The 16,107-nt window shown below is 40.2% G+C and overlaps 1 protein-coding gene across 1 annotated transcript; it reads right to left on the bottom strand.

Annotated features, from left to right (window-relative positions):
* Window positions 1-917: 917 nt before the first annotated feature.
* Window positions 918-9,541, bottom strand: vgll2a (vestigial-like family member 2a). The gene is made up of 4 exons (XM_026318753.1): window positions 9,356-9,541; window positions 7,753-7,999; window positions 5,659-6,159; window positions 918-4,537 (listed from the first exon to the last, which is right to left on the bottom strand). The coding sequence occupies exons 1-4, from the start codon at window positions 9,431-9,433 to the stop codon at window positions 4,494-4,496; spliced, it is 870 nt and encodes a 289-aa protein (XP_026174538.1). The 5' UTR covers window positions 9,434-9,541; the 3' UTR covers window positions 918-4,493.
* Window positions 9,542-16,107: the final 6,566 nt, after the last annotated feature.

The raw sequence follows: 16,107 nt of genomic DNA, 5'->3' as shown, positions 1-16,107 counted from the left end.
TCTGACAAAGGTTAATTACACCGACTTACAACATAACGTTAATCAGAATTATATATCTTTAGTTTTAATTTTCCGTACTGTGGACTTGTCATGCTAGCCGTTAGCCATGCTAGCCGTTAGCATCTGATCAAACGTAGACTCTTCCGTTGAGTTTCTCGTCAGATGAAAACGAAACGACTATTCCCAGACACTTATACAAACCAACGATCAGACAAAACCCATTGTGATAAATACTCACGCTGATGTGTCGTCGTTTTGACGTCTGAGAGTCCCAGGAAGTTTTCTTTTCGGATATTCCAGAGCGGGAAGCGCCGCCATAATTGGAAATGAGCGTCTACATTGTGACGTACAGACGCATTCCACGTATATCGACGCAATCTACGTCAAGGCGTCGTTGGTGACTTTAGTCCAGAGTATTGTATTTTGATGAATTATTAATTATTTAATTATTCTGGCCAAATACTACACTGCTAAGTTGTCTCAAAACTACTAGGATATTATGATTTATGATTTTCAGAAGTTTTTCTGGACCAGAGCACATTTCCTGCACTTAAGTTTTTAAAACATTTCTTCACCACTTATTAAATAATTAAGTATTCACCAGATTTGCTGTGTTCAACTTTGTAACCTGGTGCAGCTCCAAATACTGCAGTCTTACAATACATTTTAAATAACAGTATAGTTAATAACAGCGAAACTAACATCAAACAGTGCTTTATTTACTCAGTAGAGCTGTATCAGGAACTTTTTGGCATTTCATTGATTTAGAGTTCTCTTTTTTCAGCCATTGTTTCCAGAAATTGTCACAGTAGCTGGAAAGAGTCAAGTTTGAGCCCAATGCTGTTACTTTTATAGTTACAGGCGTAAAGCAAATACTGTACATATGGAGAGTTTACATGGATCAAGATCAACAGAAACAACACTTTAGGCAATATATTAATATATTCACATTGAACACTGCTGCATGCTGATTTACAGTATGTACCTGGAAGATAGGAAAAGAAATGTTTTATCACAGTTTCACAGAAATGGCTGCAGCTTCAGTCATGTTGGTTCACACACAAATAGAGACAGTGAAATAACTGCAGTACTGTACTTAAAAAAAACATTAATTATATTGCTTTCCTGCTGTTTAAACCCGAAATCTTAATTTTCAAGTATTAAGAAAAAAAAATGTATCAATGAACTAAATATTTTGTGGATCCACAGTTTCATTGTTTGATTCTGTGACTAGGAGAATTGATCATTTTCTGGGTAATTGTTATATAGATCTGACAGAAGAGATTCTGGACCTTTAATAAACATAAAGGAATACTGAATCAAATTAAACACCATCAATAAGGGGGAAGTCTTGGGGTTCAAATGGCGTTGCCATGAAGGTGTTACGGCCCTGTTGTGAACATTTGAAATGTACCTGTGTGAAATTGATGATCTGTTTGACAGTAGTTCGTGGTTTACCCCAAAAACCAATCAATGTGCCAGTTATTGAGCAGCATAAATAAAAGAGCAGATGCCAAGTGCAGCTGTTCATCAGCTGTTTCTAACATGACAGGCTTTCACAGGCTGTGTGACTAGCAACATACTCATGCAGGTGTAGAGACATTATAACCTGACACTACTGTTTTTCTGATTCTTCTGATGCCTGTGCTGTTTTCTGCCACAGCTCCTTCTTCTTTTCTCCATTTGTGGTAGTGCAGGATTTTTGATTTAGCTAAGATTTAGAGAGATTTGGTCTTAGATTAAACGGCAGCTCCCTCAAACACCAGAGCCTTTTAATTTAAATTTAACTATTCACTAAAGAGGAGACGGACAATTCTTTGATCCAGGTGTCTCTGACTGGACCTCATATTCTGGAGAAGGCATAAAAGAATTTTTCTGTGCCTCTTTCAGGTGTGAACTTAACGTATGTGCCAATTAAAAAGCGACTCCACTGGCAGAAAACAGTCACAAGTTATGCGTTTTTGGATGAAATTTAAAGGCACAGACACAGAAGCTGTATCAGGATGTAGCTGCACAGATTTTATTCACCGGTAACAGTTAGATAATTAATCCGTTTGGACTGTTTGTTCAGTTCAGTATATTTGTATTTAAGACTAATCATAAGCAATAAAACTCATTTTAATTTAGTCACCAATTAATCCAGTGCCAGCTATAAATTGAAGGGGGTTCTTTATCTTTCTTCTTTCTATGCTGACTGGAAAAATGTGTCCTTTTAAGTATAGCAATCGACACATGACTGCACATACATGCACGCTCACAAATTACTGTTTGACCTGTGTGTGTGTCCTCTGCTCCCTTCACATATATCACACCAGTTGTCCCTGTAGGGAAGGGTCCAGCTTACACTAAATGCTCCCTTTTATTAAGTTCACAGGCTCGAATGCTGCACAGTGTGACTGTGTGTGTGTGTGCGTGTGTGTGTGTGTGTGTGTGTGTGTTCGCTGAGTTGAAGAGCAGTTGTCGTTGACAGCTGCATGGGAGCAGGAGAGAGAGTCAAGTGGCTTCAAATAGCCATCGTTCTCTTCATTCATCAGAGGACCCTCTACTCTCTCTCCTTCCCAGCAGCCACTGGTGCGAAGTTTACTTTTCCTTTGCTGAGACTGTTATGGATTTTTTTTTTTTTATTTCATCATAAACTAACGCTTCATAAATGTCCAGAACAAAGAGGTAAACATAATCTGTCCATTCTGCAGGTTTAGTGCTGAGGTGTGGGAGTGGTTGCTCCATTTAGCATCAAGGTGGGGGCTACTCGTCACAGTGTCCATCCCCAGTGTATCAGCCACAGGTTAAAGGCTCTGTTGAGTTCATTTGCTCCAGCACACTGTTTTAACACTGAACAGATGACGACACTAACAAAGTAAAGTGCTGCTCTCAGCCTCCTGCTGTGGTTCTCATTTGGGATTTCAGCCAAAAGCAGATTTCATAGTCCAAAGTCAAGTTTATCAGTATTTCATGGGAGTCACTAATTATCCTTAGCTTTGTTTATACTACGCTGAGTTAAGGAAGATGGAGCAGTTGTCAAAACTTCCCTGCAGACATTGATTTGGTTATTTGTAGGTCAGAAAAGAGAATTTATGTTAAACTGGTCTATAGCAAATATTGGTACTGCTTTAACAGCATTTCAGATGCACTGACAGTCGAGGTTCATTACTGATTAATCTGTTTTAACTAATAAAGCTCATTTTATCCTTGAAGATGCCAAAAAATAAATAAATAAAAACTGCCCATAACAAGTTTCTATCAAGTTTTCTGTCTTTGCAACTTTGTTGTCTCATTAATCCAAATCGCAAATTGAATTTTAGAAGAAAACCAGTGTCAAAGTGTCTTAAAAATCCAAAAAATGTTTCATTAATTGCTGATATTAGTTTTGCATAGATCAATTCATCAACTAATCATATCAGCACTAATGTCAGTTACTATATTTTAACATGAAATGCTAAAGATTTTTACATTTTTAAATGACCAGATCTAATTTCACAAAGTTCACAGCCAAGCTAATTTTCCAACACTGAATAAATGTTGAACTCAGTCTGTGTAAATGTAGAAACCAGTTGCAATAAAACTGTTTCAGTTTCTAACAGTATAGAGTTTGTGCTGCTGGAATTAAAGATGCACATTACCTCTTTATAGTATCAGGAAATCCTACGATATGAAAAAAAATGACCCCACAAAGACAAGACAAATGGTTTTGCAAAGATGTAATACTTATTTTTTCATCTTTTGTTTCCCACGGACCTGGAGCTGTGTCACATTCATGTTTTACAGCTGTCAGCTCCTGTGCTGACGAGTTTTTTGTAGCTGTCTAGCTGTTTCATTTTGTGAAATAATGACTTAAATATATGCGATACCAGCTGAAAACCACCCAAAACAGTCACATTTGATTTGCACTGTGTTGTAAGTGTGTTTCCAGAACCTATATTCCATGTAAACCGAAGTGTTTGGACTCCTCCTGCCTTCACCGCCTGCAGAGTTAGCTGCTGTGCAGCCTCTTCAACACCAACACGGCCTTTCCTCCAGCCATAACACACTCCCAGTGTCTGCAGCCCAGTTGTCCCAGTCAGGCAAGTCCTGCCAAGTCCTTCGGGCGCTTGTCTTTGGAGTTTGACGACACATGTGTCTCTGTCCGTCTGTCCCCAGACTTTTTCCAGTTTAGGAATGCTGTCCCTGCCCGTTACAGAAGCACAAAGAGTCTTGTCTTTGTCCACATTCATCAAGATCAGATTCTGTCTGGTCTTTCTGCGAGTCCGCTTTTGGTTCCACACTCGCTTTGTATCTGCACTGTCGGCGTTCAGCTCAGCAGGGCTGCGCTGCTGTTACACAGTCCACCGTAACACAGAGCTGCAAGTAGACCAGAAGCCGTTACAGCACAAATCTGCTGTCAGTTTCTCTGTCAGTCATCCCATAACAGCAGCACAGCAACAGAGCAGGGCAAGAGCGGAGAAAAGAAGCTACAGCTGAAGTAGAAAAGAAGTGGGGCAGAGTCTCAGCAGTCTCTAAAACCAATACAAATCCTTGCTCTTATCTTGTGCCTGCAAACCTGAGAGATGAGGAAAAGAAAAGGCATTGGAAGAACAGCAAGAAGAAGGAGGTTAGAAAAAGAAGCGCAAATGTCTTGTTGATAAAAGCAGGAGGAACTGCCTGAGGCAGAGAAGGGATGAAAGCAGGACAGCAACAGAAAAGGAGGTTGACAGCTGGTGTTAAGGTGCTGATTGACAGCCGGTTTGTTGCTTCAAACCACTTGTGGTAAGTTGATATGAGGCAGGAACATAGTGAAGTTGCTACTCTGCTACGTGGTCATGCTAAATGAAACAAGATTTCATTTAATCACCTTAAAAAGAGAAACAACTTTTTAGGACACTACACTACACTACTATTAATCACTACTCTGAACGACTGTGCTTTTTGACATGTGGAGGGTAAAGTTCAGTGTGTCAATGCAGAATAGACAACATCCATTTAACAGTCCTGGCTGCTGACATACGTCGTCACGACTTTGATTTTGTTATTTGCAACTCTCGGCTGTTTTCATCTATTCAAGCATGGCCCCATTACAAGTTACACTTGTACCTTGTTAACCTTGTAAAGATACAATATGAAATCACAGATTTTCAGTTTTTTGATGCTACTTGATCACAGTTTCTTTCATCTGATAGAAGCAAATCCAGCTCCAGCTCCTGAGACCTAGTGCATATGTCTGCTCTCTATGCTGTAATTTACCAAAATAAAATAACCAGCACTGATCAGCTCCTCTCATTTTAGGCTTTTTAATTTGATCTCAATGGGCCAAATGAATAAACCACAAAGTCGACTGAAGAATTTCACTAAAATGCTCCAAACATCCATCTAAACTCTTCTCTTCTAGACCATTGGTTTCCAGCGTTTTTGGCTTAGGATCTTTTAAACAAAGATCAGTGGATATTATAGTGAAAGTGACTATAGTCATACAGTGATAACACTGTTATATTATACAAATCTTTTTTTATAAAGGCATAATCTAAAATAACGTGATTGAATTGTCCAGCTATTTTGCTAATGTTACTTCTGTCTGCTCTGAATACACATCTGTTGAAGGATCCCTCGTCTGCTGTTACTGCTAAGATTTTGTCCTTTACTTAATCTCTTTAGACTTAAGAGCATGTGATTTAAAAGTGACAGTACCTGTGTCCATGTTGAGTCCAATCTCTGCTCCAGCTCCAGTGAAGGCCCCGCTCCAGGCCGTCCCTGTCCCCGACTCCCCTTTCCCACCGAGGTCACAGGGTGAGGCACTGGGCCCCGGTACTGAGCTGCCGGACGTCAGGCGGTGATGAGGCCTCACCGACGGCACCAACAGCGAGCCGTAGCGTGGGTCAAACGCCGTGCCGTACATCTCGTGGACCCCTGGACGTGGGTATGCTGAGCTCTGGGTACTTATAGCGCTCCCTAGTGAGTATGGGTGATGATGGTGATGGTGGTGGTGGTGGTGGGAGGGGTGCCAGGCGTCAGGGCTGGACTGGTGGAGGTGGCTGTGCAGGGACGCAGAGGAGTAAGGGTCCCCAGGAAAGGCGAGCTCTGTGTGGGGAGCGGACAGAGCGCTGCCCAGCGTGGAGGAGACCGACGGCTGGTAGGAGCTGTTCCAGAAAGACGGAGGGAAACTTCTCTGGCTCATTGGGAATGATCCATCTGCAGAGACACAAATCTGCACTCTTACTTTACTTACTGTAGCTAAATATTTTTTCTTTGTTTGTGTCTCAAATTGTTTTACTTTGGATGAAAGAAGAAGCTGTATGAAGATGTCACTTTGGCAACCTGGGAAATAATGACGGGCACAATTTTCTGATATTTTATAGACAAAACTATTTATTAGAAAAATAATCTGCAGGTTAAAGGAGAAAAAAAAGGGTCTTGTTTGGTAAATTCATAAAGAAGGAACATAATGTGAATGTGTGTGAGTGTTTAAGCTCCACCTGCAATGATTAACTAAAAATCCCATAAACCAATGCAAATGAAATGTGTGGTCATTTTATGCTAAAGGAGCAATGACCTGAATGTGTGGCTGGATTCGAAAGTCATGTATATGTATTTCGGTTCACATATGTAGAGTTTAGAAATGGCTAAGTTTGAACACTTACTTTCAGACTTCATGTTATTTTTGCAGCTGCCAGATAAATAACAAAAGAATCACCAGTTAATCTGATCCCAGAGAGGAGTCTGAGACAGATGCAATGCCCCAAAAGAAAAAAGCGAAGAACAGTGAAATTCCTTTTAACAGCACTTTGAATTTAAACCACGTACATGAAAAACACGTCCCTGATGTGAGGAAATCCTCTTTTTACATAAATACATCAAATAACTCAAAAATGTGTGAAATGTTTTTATGTGTTAATTTATCATATCTTTGCAGTCTGTTTTTAACACCAACTATTTCCATTAAAAAAATGAGGTCACCTGGGAAATAAAATGCCAATTATACATGAATCAAAATCCATTTTCTGTGCTTTCTATTCATACGACTGGTAGAGGCAAAGTATTTCCAGAGGTGATGGAGGAACAGGCCAATATATTTATTAGCTGATTTATTATGGCCTATTGATAAATGTGTTTCTGCCAATGTGCTCTAACACTGATGTTAAATTAAATGTTTGCAGTTGTTGAGTTAATGTGTTGTAGCTGTTACAAATTTTGGTGAGAGTGTTTAAATCCTTTACAGTATTCAGAGGTTCTCTGGTTTCAGGGGATAGTTTTAGGTTCTCACGTTGTTTCAGACGTGTTTCTTCCCTGGTGTGAAAATGATCGTAGCAGTAAATTCGTTTCAGTTTATATGAAAGTGAAAAAAACAAAAACAAATGAAAAGTCACTTATTATCTGTACAAAATCTGAAATCTGCAATTGCAGATTGCGTCAAAAACTGACAAAGTCTACAACACTTTGTTTTTCAGATCTCCACTTTTTACTGAAGTGAGAACAGACAAAACATTCCCCGTTATCTTTCTGTCTCTCCATGAGTCAAGGGTAACCAGGTGGGAACCTGACAAAAGGCCGAGGCAAAGCCAGGACAAAGAATTTAACTATTATCAGTCTCAGTTCAATGAGATCAATATCAGAAACACAAGCTGCAGAATAAACAAACAGCGGGAGCTACTGTACATTAATTCATGACACACACCTGAATTTCCAACACAAAAAACCTGCGGCGTGAGCTTTAAGCCCTAAAAGCATCGTCCCCTCATGGTCACGCTGCTGTTTCAATGAGACGCGACACAAACAAAAACACACCTCTTGTGGCTTTGTGGCTGCTGGAGCTGGGGTACACGGTCGTCTGGCTGAGCGCTCGGCTGAAGTGTTCGTCCACCACGGCGCTGATGTCGCCCTGGAAGTAAGTGAAGAGGACACAGCGGGAGCTTAGGTACTCGGCTCCCGGCGGCAGCTCCTTGTCCTCCTCTTTGATCACCGGGGGCCCCGGGGGGCCAAGCCGACTTCCACTGTCCTGGGGGTCTTGCATTTTGGAATACAAGGCCAGTTTCTGGAAAGGAAAATAAGGTTTTTCTATACATGTGCACGATGAAACTGTGCGTTCATGTTGTGTGTAGTGTTTTTTTATGTGACGTATTATTTTTCTGTGATTTACTTTTCAGAAGGCATCAGGTGTCTAGTGGAAGGACAATCCACCTAACGTCTTTACACTATTTCATTATTTCTGCAGCGACATAAATGATAAAATGAACAGGTCACACAATAATAAGATGAATTTGATTGGATACAAAAACACACTTTGCTCATTAATATTAATATTGATGGTTGTATTTTAATCAGAAACTATATGTAACATGTAAAATCTCCTTAACCTTTTTATATAAAACTATTAATGTGCAACATGCACCAGTCAGCAACACAAAAAGCCTCAGTTTTTTACTGTTTTACTGTTTGTTTTTCACTGAAGGTTTTCTAAAACCCTGTGTAGTGCTGGTCGACTGGCTGATCCTCGGGCTCTTTAGGTGACAAAATGAGTTTTGGCACTATTTGAAATATGTCTGGATGTTGACTGAGAGGTTTTTTTAAAAAAAAAAACAGAAACCTGCTGCACTGTTCGCACTCAGATGTGACCTTTCCTTAAAAAGTCAAATTCATTGGTCTGATACTTTAACATTTGGTAATTGACTCAATAATCACAATAAAAGTGGACAAAAGATTATGAGACATAATTAACATATATTAAAAAAAACAAACATAGGCTTTGTTTAACATCTTAAAATTAATTAATTAAGAAATTAAACTTTGTTCTTTGACTAGTTACGGACAAAACTAAACAAATAAAAAACTCTAAAGACTTTTAAAGCAAAACAGACTGTGTGAACTTTGATATATGAAGCACATCAGTGTGAACCTAAAAAAAAACCTCGAAGGCCACGGGTATTACAAAGAAATAAGTGACATTAAATGGATCTATAAATGACTAACTATAATTAGCCCGAAGACACGGGACAAACAACCTGTTACAGTCGTGTGAAGTAGAAAACGCGTATTTAAGCTGCAGAAATCAGATGTAATATCGATATAAATGTAAACAAAGTGAACTGCTGACAAGAGAGACATGTATTATTGTCTTTACGCGCAGTGAGCAGAGATTAGACCATGTTTATTTTTAGTAAAGTGTCGATTAAAACTGTTTTTTTAAGATACATCATCGATAGAGGACATCAAGGTGCGTTGGGGCTGTAGATTTATCGCTGATTTGCATGTAGTTTAAACTTTAATTGGCAGTCTTATGTACTTTAAAACCTAAATATTAAAGTTTTCTGTACATTCAAATTAAAAAGTCTCCAGTGAAGATGAAACTGTATATGAGCCGCTTAGTTTCAGGAGAATAAATGGCCCTTACCTGGTGGTGATAGGGGCTGTAGGAGCTGAAATAAGGCTGAGGTCCAAACACTTGGTACATCACATCCAAACAGCTCATGGCGAAGAAATCACGGAGAAGAACCAAGCTTCATTTAGGGAGCAGGTCTGTCCAGGCGGAGAGAAAACGGTAATCCGGGCCGCGGAGTCTCGGTGCTGAGCCGCTCTGCGCGCTTTACGCACTGGACTGCAGCGGAGCGCACGGCAGGGAAGCCCCTCCAATCTCGACCCTCCTCCTCCCTTTACTCCCCTCAACCAGACACCGAGCCTGACGCCTCCCCCCACCAGCCACAGACTGGGCTCCACCTCCGCCTTATTAATGGAGTTTCAATTACTGGGAACATTAGGAGCCATGAAGTCAAATTAAAGCTTTGGTCTTTAAACACAAAGATGTTGAGCTATTTTTGGTTAAATCATTATTTCAATTAACATGTTTAGACACAAGTTTAGCTTTGACATTTCATTATGTGTCACTGTCAATTAGCAGCTCGTTGCTGCTTTGTTTATTATTGTTATTTTTCTAGACAGTGCCCATGTACTGACTCAGTGAGTAAACACACCAAACAGACCAATGACTGGGATGCAGTCCCACAATGCATCAGTCCAAGTTGTGGAGGTCAAAGGTCAAACAGTCTGAGCCCAGTTCAGTGCTATTACTGGAGGTCAGGGGTCACAGGCAACTTACACAACAATCAGCAGGTTACACAAGATCAAATTGGGGGCAGTTTCGAAGTGATACGTGGTCTTTGACAGACATGCTTTGTTTCTGAGAAAAGTTTATTTTTCACTTTTACATCATAATATTGTATGTATATCTAATTACAATAGTGATTTCATGACTCATGTATAACTCACCAAATGCAGACGTATAAGATACTCAAATGGAAGCTGAACTTCTTGTATTTGTGCATCAACATAACTTTACTGTGAGGAAAATGCAGAGAAATGACATTAGTTAAACTTTTATGATTAATAATTTGAATAACAGCTTTAGAAGCTGCTGTAAAAGTGCATGAATGAGCAGCTTGTGCTCCAAACAACAAAAATAAAAGGTGTCTGCACAGTAATATAACCTTATGTTATTATTATGGATTTTTCCCTCTTCTGTTGATGCTGAATTTCCTCATTCTGGCGCTCGACTGTCCTTTTGGCTGACCCCTCCAACAACCAGCACACCTGTTTTCCACCACAAGTGGTGCAGAGAAGCTATTAAACCCCAAAATATCTCACACTGAAGTGCAGCTCAGCTCATCTGTCAGCCACTGTTCAGCGATCAGTCTGTGATTCCCACCAGGGTTCAATGAGAAATCGTCAGTCAGAAATGTTTGGCATCCTCTGCACCGTCACTCAGGTTTGATGAATAAGGTGAAGAATCGGACGTTTAATGTTTTTCATATAAAATCATTTCCTAAGAGCTGAAAAAAAAAAAAAAAAACTCATTACAGTCATTGAGAACAGCTCCAGGACAGCACGTCAGGCCTCAAGTCATTTCCAATTTCTATTCAAATTAACAGGAATTTAAACATTTCACTCTCAAACGTGAGTTTATAAGGATTTTACACTAAAGTTACAGTAACAGAATCTGACATTCAAGATGTGCGACTGGCTATGAAAGACTGTCCTGTCACGGCTTTATATTTTCTTGATTTTACACAAATCTGAGCATGAACATTTATCCTCAACCTTGGAGTCAGCATGTGCTGGAGACTCAAGTCCTTCCTTAGAAACCAGCACGACAGGTTTTCTGTGCAGCAGCTTAATATGTATTTATTCTTGTGGTCAAAGTAATTATGATGGGAACAAAGAACTTTAATGTTTAAAGCCAGGGATTTTTCTCTGACAGCTATTTTCACTTACATGTACTCAGCATAATGTGAATCCAGAGCCTGGTTTAGTTTGTTGGTCTGTGCAGTAGACCTCCATCTGGGGTTGGGCTACTGTGGCAGCAGGTCCAGTTAAGCAGTCCAGATGTTCCTCTCCCTAACAACAATTTCCAGCTCATCCCTCGTGGATGTCTCACCCTTCCTATAAAGCCAACCTGCGAAGGAAACTCATTTCGGCCTCATGTAGTCACAGGCTCGTTCTTTTGGTCACTACCCAGTCCTGAAGAACACAGGTGAGGGTTAGAACGTAGTTTGACTGGTAAACCGAGAGCATTGCCACCCGACTCAGCTCCCTCTTCCCCAAGTCCTGTACAACACCTGCTTTGATGCCGATGCTGCACTGATCTGTCTGTCAAGCTCCTGTTCCCCTCAATCCAGAACAAGACCCCAAGGCACTTGAACTCCTTTGCTTGAGCCAGCAACTCATTCAGCACCGGAGTAAGCCACCATTTTCTGGTAGGGAACCATGGCCTAAGACTCGGAGGAGCTGACTCTATCCTAGCTGCTTCTCTCTTGGTTGCAAATTACCCCACGCACCCTCTGGTCCCCCTTTTTAAAGATGGGAACCACCACCCTGGGGGGAAACACTGGATCCATCCATCCATCATCTATACCCACTTAGTCCTAACCAGGGTCCCAGGGATCAGCTGGAGCCTATCCCAGCTCTCTCTGGGTGAAAGGCAGGGGTCCACCCTGGACAGGTCCCCAGTCCATCACAGGGCCACATAGAGACAAACAACCTCACACACTCACACTCACTCCTATGGGCAATTTAGAGTCACCAATCAACCTGACATACATGTTTTTGGACTGTGGGAGGAAACCAGAGTACCTGGAGAAAACCCACACAAGCACAGGGAGAACATGCAGACTCCACACAGAAAGGTTCCTGATGGGTTTCAAACCAGGAACCTTCTTGCTGTGAGGCAACAGTGCTAACCACTCACCCACCGTGCTGCCCTAACACTGTATTAATGATCAGAAAATTTAAAAAAACATACTGTGGACTCAGCTCTTATACAAAATACTTTATAGTATCTAACATCAAAATCTGTTCATATCAGGGTTAAACATTAACATACATTGATTCACATAACTGGAGTTGGTATAAATCCACTGTATGTACTGCAGATACTGTAGACATGAGGCTGAGCAGGTGTGTGTGGTTGTTACTGTGCATCCTGTTCAGCCTCATTCATCCTTCACCACTTGCTTTTCCTCCATGGTGGAGGAGAGTGCAGGTTTTGTTCGGCCACATGATGAATAAGACCTGACCATGACCCTCCATTTACCACTAGTCTACCAGTGCCCAGCCAAGGACTCTGTGTGTGTGTGTGTGTGTGTGTGTGTGTGAGAGAGAGACTGGGTCCAATTAAACTGCTGTTTGACTTGGAACACAATAGATATGTATGTGGTCTATTGAGGTATCTACAGGAGGAGAATTAAAATATAGAGAAAATATTTCTATTTGTTGTGTGTTAAACAGATAATGAAAGATGTTTTAATGATTTTGTGGTCATTTTTATTTAATTTGTCACATTCAGCGAATCAATCAGGTCATCAGCGACCACACTTTTAAATTCTGTTCACAACGTCCTGATTTTTTTATGTGACTTATGTGATTTTTCCTTTTTCTATTTAACGAGGTTTTGACCAGTTTTGCTGTTTTAATCGTGTAGTCAGTCACACGGATAATGTTCCACTTCTAGGTCCAAAGTCCATTAAACCCAAACAACCTGTCGCAGTCGCTTCTTTTTTAATGAGGCATCACTGAGAGTGAACAACATCTTTGAAATAAAATAATCAATCATCCCATCTCGGTGGGATACCTAACAGGACCGGGGAATGTGTGACGGCCTCTGCCGCTCGGAAAAGACCTGAAGGTTCAGTTTCCACAGTTTTAGATGTTTTATTCATTTAAGAATGTTACGACCCGTCTCATGGACCGCAGCCATTTCTTTAATTGAATTAGTAAATAATCAGATTTCACACTGTCTCTCTGGAGCCACAAAAACCCTTTGTATAATTATAATTACTGCTCCCTCAGACGTACACGGAATTGGTTAAGCTTCCAATTTAAGGTTTTCAAAAATCAGGGTTATTTTTAAAGATGTGTATTTTAAAGATAGTTACTCTCAAAAATTAGGATACGGTGTAATTTTTTTTTCTTTTTTAACTTGTTTTTAAACTTATTAACTTCCTTTGCATTATTTGGTGCAGTTTGGTGCGGATATATTTTGCAGGTTTGGTTAAGAACTTCTCTGTGTTCTCTGTTCATTAAAATAGCATTCATTGCACTTGCCTAAAACATGTATTCAGCTAGTGGATTTTTATCCCCATGACAAACTTGCACAAAAGTCTGATCACGGCAACAAGCAGTCCCTGAACCTTCAAGGCTTCCTGTTGGAAGGCCGTCACAGAAGTTATTCTTTCAAAACCCACCTCCGGAATGAATATAAAAATAAAATAAATGGATATTCAGACTCTTTCAAAACACTGCCCTTGCTATACTAGGTGTAAAAATACGTTTAAATGAATTCAAAATTAAATGCTTATAAATCAAAAGGTGAGAAAAATATTACTCATTGGTTTTGGCCAGTCTTTTGTGTGTTCCTAAAATGAAAAACAGGCTCTTTGTGAGATGTTGCACGTTTTTTTTTTTTTTTGTGTCAAATAGAAGCAAATCAGCCAATTTCATCTGCATAACATTTTAATTTTATTTTGATAAATTAAATGTGAATACCTGTAGAGTTGATTAAAATTGGTTTGGATTTTTGTGTCGACTGTCTTTGAAATTTAGTGAAATGACATTTTCCAACATGAACTGCCAAAAATGAAAGAGAGAGAAACAGAGGAGGAGCAAGGCAGCAGCGAACTCCCCCAGCACTTGCTTAAAAGGAATAATTTGGTCTTGTTCATTTTGCTCTTCCTCTTGTTTGAGCTGTACTTCTTGCTCTTGTTCATTTGTATTTATTTTGTATTTTGCTCGTTCTGCTCATCATGTCCAGGGTTTTGTCCTCGTTTACATTATTTGGTACTGTTCTCGTTAATGCTCTGCTTTGCTCAAGGTCTCACTTATGTACTTGTTCTTTTCCATGTTCTTCTTTCCTCATGCTTTCCTTCTTCTTTGGTTTTCATTCATGTTGTTGCTCATATTATTCTTTTCTTTATGTCTGTATTTGCTCCGGTTCTTATCAAGTCTCCAAAATTCAAGCACAAAATGCATGAATCACCCGTGGCCTTGTGAATGACAAGGTGATGAATCAGTATTAACCTAAAACTGATTCACAGGGGCCTTTCTTCTTCTTCTTTCTTCTTCTTTCTCCTTTTCTTCTGCAAAACGAAAGACTGATTTGCTAACTACAACAGGGCAACACAACATTTATGCAACATCAGCTTTTATGTTAATATGCTAAACATGTTAGAGTTGCTTATTTACATTATCCAGCAGTTATGGAGCAATAATGTCACGTTCTGGCTGCCTGACAAACATTAAGTCTGAAGTTCACACTTTTTTTTTGCTCTGTTTTTGTTCTCCACCAACTCAGTCAGTTCAATCTGCCTGATGTTTGGTGCAGGTTACAATGCAAAACGCACTATAACATTCAATAAGGACCAGAGACTCTAATTATACTGATAAAACTTTTTGGTTAAGTGGGATTTTGAATGCAGCACTGTAAATACAATACATTTGGGTCCAGGCTGCAACATCTATGTCGATCAGTCACTTCAGTCAAGTGTAGATTCTCCTCGTTTCTCTCCCTGATTTCTTTTTTCTCTCCGTTTGGTTTTGTTTCCCTCTTCTGTCTTTACAGCTCAGTGCAGTTATCATTCACCGAAACTTTAACAACACTGACTGTGTCATAAGAAGGAAACAGACTTCTCTGTGCTAATGCCGCTACCAGCCCATGAAAAAGAGAGAGCTCTCTCAACAAGGTTATGAGGACATTCACACGAAAAGACGTGAGTTTTAGAAGACTGCACGTGGCTGCATTGCATAAAGAGCCAATTCAGGTATAGGATGCAGCACAGCTACAGCTGCTATCTACCAATGGAGCACAGGATGTATTCACTAATGGAAACATTCAACATTAAAACAGAATTTGTCAGGAATTACCAGGAATTTATGAAATGAATCTACTTCAACGGTCTGTTGCCTTAACCTTAATATGATATGATAAGCAGTACAATTCTGGTTCAACAAAAATGCTACAGGACAATATCATGTAGGTTAGAAAGAGAGAGGAGATAAAAATGTGATAATCAGAGAGGATGGCACAGTGGTGCGGTGGTCTCCTAGCAGCAAAAAGGATCTGGGTTCAAACCCTGAGGCCTTGTAGTTTGCAGGTTCTCCTCGTGTCGACGTGGGCTTGGTCCCACAGTCCAAACACATGCATGTTAGACTAAGTGCTGACTCGAAATACATAAATAAAGGTTTGTGTTTGTCCGTCTCTAAGCGTCAGCCCTGTGATAGACCTCGCCTCGTACCCATGGTCAGCTGGGACGTTTCAGCACAATGTGACGTCAGATGATCTCATGAGGCAAAGTATCAGCTCACACCGACCTCTGGAACTTGGTATCACTCTAAGCTCCATCTGCTGCAAAGATTCATGCAGTGAAGTACAGACAACCTTTTTGTTTTACTGTCAAACTTGGGCCAGACGACCTGCCTCCACCTGGCGTATTTTTTTTTACCACGCAGATAGTTCTGGGTTCTGATTTATGAATCTCTAGGATTTCTGCCTCCAGTAAAAACATATGTGGGGTACAACTTTTTTTTGTTCCAGTTACTCCAGATAAGACTGTCATTGATTCCCTACATGTCAACACAGCTCATATTATGGCAAAAATA

The sequence above is a fragment of the Mastacembelus armatus genome, chromosome 24, assembly GCF_900324485.2.
Source record: "Mastacembelus armatus chromosome 24, fMasArm1.2, whole genome shotgun sequence".
Classification (NCBI taxonomy): Eukaryota; Metazoa; Chordata; class Actinopteri; order Synbranchiformes; family Mastacembelidae; genus Mastacembelus; species Mastacembelus armatus.
This window is presented reverse-complemented; position numbering and strand designations above follow the sequence as displayed.

What these genes read in the sequence shown, in the direction of transcription:
- vgll2a (XM_026318753.1), bottom strand. Translation starts at nt 9,433, where the DNA reads ATGAGCTGTTTGGATGTGATGTACCAAGTGTTTGGACCTCAGCCTTAT. An exon ending in ACAGCCCCTATCACCACCAG is followed by an intron (nt 8,000 to 9,355) that starts GTAAGGGCCATT and finishes TTTCCTTTCCAG; the next exon opens with AAACTGGCCTTGTATTCCAA. An exon ending in CAGCCACAAAGCCACAAGAG is followed by an intron (nt 6,160 to 7,752) that starts GTGTGTTTTTGT and finishes GTGTCTCTGCAG; the next exon opens with ATGGATCATTCCCAATGAGC.